Here is an 8344-nt window from a genome sequence, read left to right as displayed (position 1 = left end):
ACCAAACAAATAAGTGGGCATTTCTTAAATTCTTTTTCCCCAAACTCCCTTTGACAATCCCCTCCACAATCCCAGCCTCCCCCCCCCCCAAACCCGTACACTTTCTATCTTGCAAGGAAGCAATTTGACATTCAGTGTAACCCAGCCTAAATGCAGGCTAGTATAAAAACAGATACCAATTATGGTTCAGGCAGACTATTCAGGATTCTGTCTTGTGCAGCCAACCATGTGGTCAGCTGCAGCAATGAGCAGTGTCAGCTAAAAACTAGATGGTTTCTCCATGGGATTTTGCTGATTTTAATTGCAGCTAGATATGCCACTGTCATTGCAGCAAATGATAGTCCTTCAGGCTTTAAACATGCCTGTTGCTTGCATAGTATAATTCCCTGTCCTTAAGAGGAGTCTTCTGCTTTGAGGAGGTTGCGTCCATGACATAATACACAAGCTCTCAAATCCATAATATAAGTTAAAATTAGCCAATCAATGGATGGAACAAGGGATTAAGTAAGCTAGACAACATAACTAGAGCTTGAGTTGGCAGGAAGACTCTTTTCTAAACTCTTCCCAGGTTATTTAATTTCATACATGTTACTGTTGACAGCTTCCACAGCAAGAGAGCCTGAGCATTAAGTGAACTTGCAGGGCTCTGTTCTGGGCTTCCACCAGGTTATTTGAAAAGTGTGCTTCCAAGCACTTTAGTGTATAAGAAGACAACAAGCATTCAAGAAAAAGAGAGCTCAAAAACACCTCCCTGTCTGACATTATCTTTTCTGTCATATGTCATAGACAGCTGTCTTGTATGAGGTCAGTTGGAGGCTGAGTCCAAGTGCAAGACTGCTGGCGTTATCTGGGCTCTCAACCTTATGTCTAAAGAAAGGAGAATGATGTTTGGATTACTAATGACCAGCTTCTTCAATACGAAACTGATGAGACGTTTTGTGGACAACCAATGGTGGTGATAGCTTTCCAGTATTTATTCACACAGCAAATCCTGTTCTTGACCTGATGAGGCTTGTTGATTCAAATGTAAGCTTTCAGGCATTCAGAAATTTTCAAGGAGTTGTTCACAGCAGTAGCTAAAACTTGCATTTTGAGGCAAAGGTTATCAGAGAGAACTGCCTGTGTAATGGACTCAGGTACATCCAGCTTTGCTCATCTAATCTAATGCAAGTATAGTGGAGCTGCCAGAGTCACTGCAGAAGATGCCAGTTTTGTTAGATTCATCTCTGCTGCAGTGTCTATGCTTGTCTTTCTACACATTGCAATTTAATGTGTTCTTCTGAACTTTCTTGCAATGCTTTTTACCACTTCATCTGAGGATCACCATATGCACACGAGAACTATTTGTGGGCTTAGCTGGCCCCTTCAGTTGTGAATTTTTCAGGCTTGCCCTGTAGAATTCAGAGAAAATTTTATGTTCATGGTAGGTGTGTTCTAGTGCTACCCAAGTCTCAGCAAAAGTAAAGGATATTAAGTAAACTCCACAAGTACTCACTTTAATAGCCACCCAGAAGGCCAGCTCACACAAGTATTATAGACTGATTTTGACTTCTAGAAGAAGTCAGGCTTTGGAGAGCAGTTTTTGCTCTCTCTGATGTTGAAGTTTCTCACTGTCACCATCCTGAGAAGATAAGGTTAGTCTCTATACATCCGCATAGCTCCTGCTATTCAAAGAATAGAAGAAAGGTTTCATTGCTTATGATGGAGAAGATGTGTTGGACCCTGTGGATTTTGTTGCTGCTCTAGGGTTCTTCAGTAACCACTGGCTTTAACCTGCCAGGAGTAAGGTATGATGGTTTCATGGAAGCAGGAAACATGCATCCTGATGTTCAAATGATTGCCAACTCAGTACTGTTAAGATGACAGCAGAGGACACATACTGGCAATAACCTTTGGAGCACAGTAACTAGCCTGTAAGAAAGATTCTTGCTGAATTGTAGTGCTCATACTGTATGCTATTTCCTGGGAAGATTTAAGGACATTCTCTTTCATGTTGGTGTTAGGAAGGACCAGTGATTCATGAAAAGGGTTGTGAATTATTTAAAAAACGTGGCTGAAACTCTTAGTAGCATCAGATGAATGAGAAAATGTGCCTGCTGAAATGCTTCAAATACACATCTTTGTGTTTATGACTAGTCTTTCTTGCTCATGTTGGCTAGTTGCAAACTGTATCATCAAAAAAACCCATCGGTTTTTTAATTAAATGGAACTCATTGGTGTCACTAAGATTTTATCCTGGCATAGTTTAAGTCAGCTGGACAGTTACACATCTCATTATTAGAATATGTTAGACAAACTTCAGTGTGAGGGAAATACTGTTGAAATCCTTGGTAAAACTTAGTGGAACCAGCATAAAATATAGTCACTTTTTTTTTGTTGTTTACATTGGTGGAAGGTTCTGTGCTGAAGGATATCCTTTTTCCATCCTGTATATAACAAGATCTAGAGAAGAAAAATTATTCTGAGAGTAGCTCTTCTATAGTTGTTGTATGGCCCGCTCACTGTTAAGTACGCTTGTGTGTGTGTGAAGGAGAACCACATTCTTCTAGTACAGAAGCTTAAATTGTGCTTCTTGTTTCATGCGTGTTTTCCAGGGAGAATTGCATGTGCAGTAGAGCGGGGTGAGTGCAACAGGGAAGCTTATGGTGGGCCTTGAGAGGCGTTGCCTTATAGGACAAAGAAGTACATTTGTGAACTTAAAACGGACTTGCTAGTTCTTCCATTCTAGTATCACTAGCCTGTACAGGTGCTTTAAAGGACTTCTTTCAGACTGGCTAACTACTAAATGACTGCTTGGCTTTGCAAACAGGTGTATTGTCTTTCCCCACCTCCCCCAACCCCCTGCGTTTGCTCCTTTTACAGAGTATGTAAAAAAAAAAAACTGTACTTTTGTAATTTTAGCTGTGATTGAATTAGAGAGCTATTCCCTAGTTCCCAGTGTGTCTCATTCAGTGTACACAGAGAGTTGACTGCAATATTGGCATTTTCAATTATGAGTAGTCTTTCAAAAAAAATATCAAAACCATAAACCCCATTTTTTACAACTATTACTTTTTTTCAGGCAATAATTAATAGCACTATCACCCCCAACATGACATTTACTAAAACATCACAGAAGTTTGGCCAGTGGGCAGACAGCAGGGCGAATACAGTCTACGGCTTGGGATTTTCATCTGAACATCACCTTTCAAAAGTAAGTATGACCAGTGGCAACCATTCGGCTAGCCATCAAGTGCCTCAAGAATATTTGATTCTTACTATTGACTCAGTGGTCACCACTGTTATTTAAAAATAATTTTAAAAAAATGTTCTGTATTGATCCTTATAATATAAAAAAAAAAAAACAAGATAAAGTGTGGTATCTGCAAATTTTAACTGATGGATGAAAGGAAGGAGATTTAAGCTATCAAAATGTGTATTTTTAACACTTTCTAATTATCGTTTATTTGGTTTCTCTCTTTTTAAAGTTCTGCAGTTTTTCATGATAGAATTTAAAGGAGGAGGCAATTTAGTGTTTCTTCTATATTTAGACCTAGAAAACAAATTGTTAGTAGTCTTCAGATATATTTTTGTCTTCTAAGCTATGTTCACTTTTCTACTATCTAGTGCATCAAATTACAGATATTTCAGTGTCTGCAGGCTTAAACTAAAGCCAGGGGGAAATACATCCAGTATAAGAGAAAACATTTTCTTGTTGGAATAATAAAATTGAAATGTTTACTGAAGAAACCCTGTGCCATACATGAGTTTTTTTTTCTGGTCTACTTGTGCAGGAGAGAAGTACATCTTATTCTGAGGAGAAGCACTAACCCCTGTTTCTCAAACTGATGGTATAGGTCCTTTAGTGCCCTTTCCACAACACTTGCTTCCATCGATACTGCTCTGGTAGATGAGTTCAAAAACCTGTACAAGCCATTGTCATTTGTCTGGACATGCAGAATTTCAACTCAGTTTAAGAAGCTGTCTCTATATCAGTCAGAGAATTTTCATCTTTGAAGTACACAAAAGAACTGGAAACCCAAGTGCAAAAAAAAAAAGGAATGTACAGTGCCTTTTTAAGTAAAGAATAGTGATTGGCTTGTTTTTACTAAAAAAAATTATACTAGCCCCTTTGAGAAAGTAATTGTCACTATCCAAGGATAAGCATGGGCCTGTTAGCCATTAAAATGAGAACCAGTACATTTACTTTGTTTGGACTCATAGTCTGGTAGCTGTCATCTCCACATGCACATCTCATGTGTATTTGTGCACCTATCATTGCTTCAGTGTAACTGGAAACTTTGTCACTTGCTTAAATTGGTGTATAATGTGTTAATAACCTTTCTTAATATTTCAATAGATTTAGCATAAATGCTAATTTAGTACACCTCTCTCACAGACTAGTTTTTCCTTAGTTACAGAATGCTCCTTCGGAGGCTAAGTATCACGCTATAGTCATGCAGACTCTGTCTGCCTGAGTTTAAACACTAGGTTGTTCTTGACAGTGAAAATATTTTTGGCTTTTTATCTGTTCTATCCTTGACTCTTTTCTTGTTCTCCCCATGTGGGATTTAATGCCTTAATTATAATTGTTTCAATCCCATTCTTTCACTGCCCTCAAGCAAATATCTAAAATTTTTAAGTGTACCATTGGCTTAAAACTTCATGTTGAAAAAATAATCTGAAAAGCTACAGTAGATATTTTGTCTTAAGTATTTAGATTTTAAATTTTTAGATTTTTGTCTGAAGTGTTTGAATAGCAGTTACTCAGTTTTACTGAGCATATGGAAATCTCTTAAGAAAGACAGCAGTCACAAACTTTCTGAAGATTATGGTGGTCAGTCTTCAGGACCTTGTCAGCCAACTGTTCCCATTGTATTTATCTTAATTATCAAACTCATATTCATGTGAGTTGAAATTGCTGATCATCGCTACTAGAATTCATAAAGATAAAACTTTCGTGATATTTTAAAATTAATAAACGTATTTGATGGAAGAAAATTTTCTGTTGATTACAGTCTATTCAGTCACTGGGGTTGATAGATATGTTGGTCTTGGAATCAGAAAAGTTGAATTAGAATCCCTGGATCTGCTGTGTAGCTTTAGAGAAATCACATTCTCTTCCTTGTCTTGTTTCTCTGCTCAGATTACTAACTCTCACTTCTGTGCACTGGCACTGTTGTTGGGTTTACCAGATCACTCTTTGGTTCAGCTAGCACTGTAGGACCTGAAATCTAATTTAGAGTTCAGATCCATACTAGATATTAGTCATAGGGCTAAATATTACACAAATAAACCGTGTTAATTATTATGTTCAGAAAAAGGTTGCTTCAGAAAGTTGCCTTAAAAATTGATTCTGAAACTTCTTCTCTGTATCTTATTTATCTAAGTCCTTCAGTGAACAACCTTATTACATGTAGTTTGTCTTGCAGTAGTGTCTCTGGGCCCCAGTGAGATACTGAAAGTTCCAGGGAGCAAAAAACGGCCTGAACCACAAAAAAATTAGTCTAGTCTGTGACTGATTTCAGCAGATTAACGAAGCAAGTAATCAGAGCTGATAGAATAAACTGTTGATTCTCAGATCGTCTGCTTAGCTTACAATAAGTGTTTGAATTTTGGACAATGTATTTTGGGTTGATGTGCATTTGTCCTCCTAAATTAATTACAAGTGTGAAGTGCAATAGCAGTAACCCTCATTCTGTACCTTTATTGTGACTGGGAATTATTGGAGTGAGAATATGTGATAGAAGACTAATGTCACTCTAATCAACTTCACATACAAACAGTGCATAAGAAAATTAAACATTTCTTTATCTTTATTAGACTTTTTCTCAATGTTAGACCACAAATTCACCTCAAGATTGTTCCATCAGAAGTCAGTGATACCTAAAGGATGATTCTTACGTTGAAGAAAGTTCTTTTCACAGGATCAGGATTTTCAAGCAGAGTCCCTCTTTTGTTGCTGCAGTAGGAGGAGCAGAATGTCCTATGATTTTCAGAAAAAAATGTGATTACTTTCTTATTCAGAGTATAAGTCTGTCTGTGCTTTTGATAGTATCCTGATGTATGAAAGGAAATACTCTTTTCATGTCTGCTGTCTGTCTTACTCCTTCAAGTTAGTTGACTTGATTTATTCCATGTGAATTTAGAGTACGCTAAATGGCAATAGTGCCATCACAGATACTTACAAGAGCCACTTGTAGTCGTCCTTTACAACTTTTCATCTTTTCCTTAAAATATTAATCCTACAGAGAAACTTCCCTTTCATACCATAAGCTCTCATCTTTATTACTCAGGAATTTTATCAAGAGATTGCTATCACTTGACATTAGCCTTGTTGGCTCTTTCTCAGAATGCTATCTGCTTATCTTTCTATTATATATTATTTTATGGTTTCTACCACTGTGATACGGAAGGTGGTATTTACTGCCTTGTGTGTCTTCAGCCATTTATTCTAAAACTTAGCATCATGTTTTCTATTTATCAATCATCTGGTCTTAAAGCTGGTTTAAATAAGAGGGTACTTATCAGACTTTGAGGTCTGTGTGCAAGTCTTAAATCGGTTCTGGTGATCTGGTGCCAGTTTTATCATCTGTTCTGAGGCCTTTTCTTTAATGTTGGATTTTACTTCCAGAGTAGTATCTTTTGTCTCCTATATTCAGGAATATAGCATTTAAGTAACCTGATGGGTGAAAAATAGGATAAAAGTGGAGAGAAATTATCTTTCCTCAAATACTAATAGCCTTCTGGGAGGAGAAGTTTGAAAACGATGTTTTTTTTGGGCTTGCATAGCAAGTGAAGTTCTGATTGAAAATACTTGTAGAGATCGTATCAGGCAAAGGGTAGGTAGGCTTTGTTCCTTCTAAGTACATGCAGTGAAAAGCAATTTCTTTGTATGCTGCTGCTGAAGAGATTTAAAAGCTGTTGGTGAAGCTTCCATTATTTTTGCAGAATCGTTTCAGTCTTAAGCTGATCATAATAAGATAATGTTCTATATAAAAGCAGTAGGAGACAAAAACAAATGCTTGGCTACTGTAGCGATTAGTGTAGTGCCAAGTTCAGACCTATGAGGCAAATTTTTTTCTCTAGCCAGAGAAACCAGGCCCTATTCTTAACAAATTGATTTAATCTCACAAGTTTAAAGGTTCATGTAATTCTAAACTACTGCTTTAACTGTTTTCTGGAAGAGATACACATAGCATAGAAATCAAGCATTATATGGCAGTTCAGTGTGCAGTTCTTAAATTTAGTGTTCAGTATATGCAAGTATTTTGTTGATGGAATTTATTCTTTAATTTGACTGATGTCAGTTAACAATCAACAAAGGAACTTAACTCACTCTTGCATTGCTGCTTTCATAAACAGCCATTGAAATTATAAATGCTGTTAAAATTTGGGAAGAAGTCAGTATTGTTACAGTTGTGAAAGATTGAAGTTCACTGAAAGCTCTAGGCCGATAGTGACCACAATGTGCTTCAGAGCCAGATTGTTTGTTGTCAGGAAAGGAAAACCTGAATCTGAAAGCTTGTCACTGTCATTCACTATCTCTTAGGTGAGTTTTTTTTTTTAACACTGTCAGAAATAGATCAAACTTTGTTACATCATAGTTTTCCTGACATACAAACAGTGTACATTATGTCTGAAAGGTACTGAAAGGTGTATCACTGTGTAACTCAACTTGCATGAATATCTAATAAGGAGAAAAAAATTTTAAAATCTACTGACAGAATTTGACTCTGTAAAATGTTAAGTACAGCATTCTGTTCTGCATGCAATGTACTACTTCACGCCTACTCTTTCTCTTTTTCCTTCTTTTAAAAACATATGTACCTTCAGTTTGCTGAAAAATTTCAGGAATTCAAAGAAGCTGCGCGACTAGCGAAGGAAAAATCCCAAGAAAAGATGGAGCTAACAAGTACACCATCTCAAGTGAGTCTTATTGCCTGATTCAAGCCTAGTACTTCATATCTGTGCTAGTTATATGTATCTTACACACAGATGTTGTTTTACAAATGAACAGGGTGCTTCCCTGAAGCACAACAGTCAGCTGCAAGTGTGAAGTAGTCTAAGAATACATTTAACATAAACTACAGAAGTGTCAAAGGACTTGCTTTGAAGTAAAATTGGCCTTTTTTTATTCTCCTTCCTTTCCCTGGAAAACGGGTAAAGATGGTGATCAGTTAAGTAAGTAAATCTATAGTAAACACCTTTTGTACCTCTCTTAGTGTATCTGTGAAGCTTCAGGTGGTGCACTGTAAAGGACTTCTAGAGAAGACTCAGACATCATCATACAACAAAAATCAAAGTTAAACCAGCAGACTGTTCTTACTTATTTCCTACTCTGTTGTATTTGCTTGTGAAATGA

General features: G+C 36.9%; 1 protein-coding gene across 1 annotated transcript; it reads left to right on the top strand.

Moving 5' to 3' along the window:
• Positions 1–3061: 3061 nt before the first annotated feature.
• On the top strand, positions 3062–7908 carry LOC103777478 (homer protein homolog 1-like; the record flags this gene model as incomplete). Its single annotated transcript, XM_008945032.1, has 2 exons — positions 3062–3193; positions 7816–7908. Coding segments are annotated over 2 exons (225 nt in total), but the record flags the coding sequence as incomplete, so codon positions are not given.
• Between the last annotated feature and the right edge of the window lie 436 nt (positions 7909–8344).

Source organism: Merops nubicus, unplaced genomic scaffold, assembly GCF_000691845.1.
Source record: "Merops nubicus isolate BGI_N331 unplaced genomic scaffold, ASM69184v1 Scaffold54407, whole genome shotgun sequence".
NCBI classification, from domain to species: domain Eukaryota; kingdom Metazoa; phylum Chordata; class Aves; order Coraciiformes; family Meropidae; genus Merops; species Merops nubicus.
The sequence above is the reverse complement of the archived record's forward strand: the minus strand, read 5'-3'. Positions and strand labels throughout refer to the sequence as shown.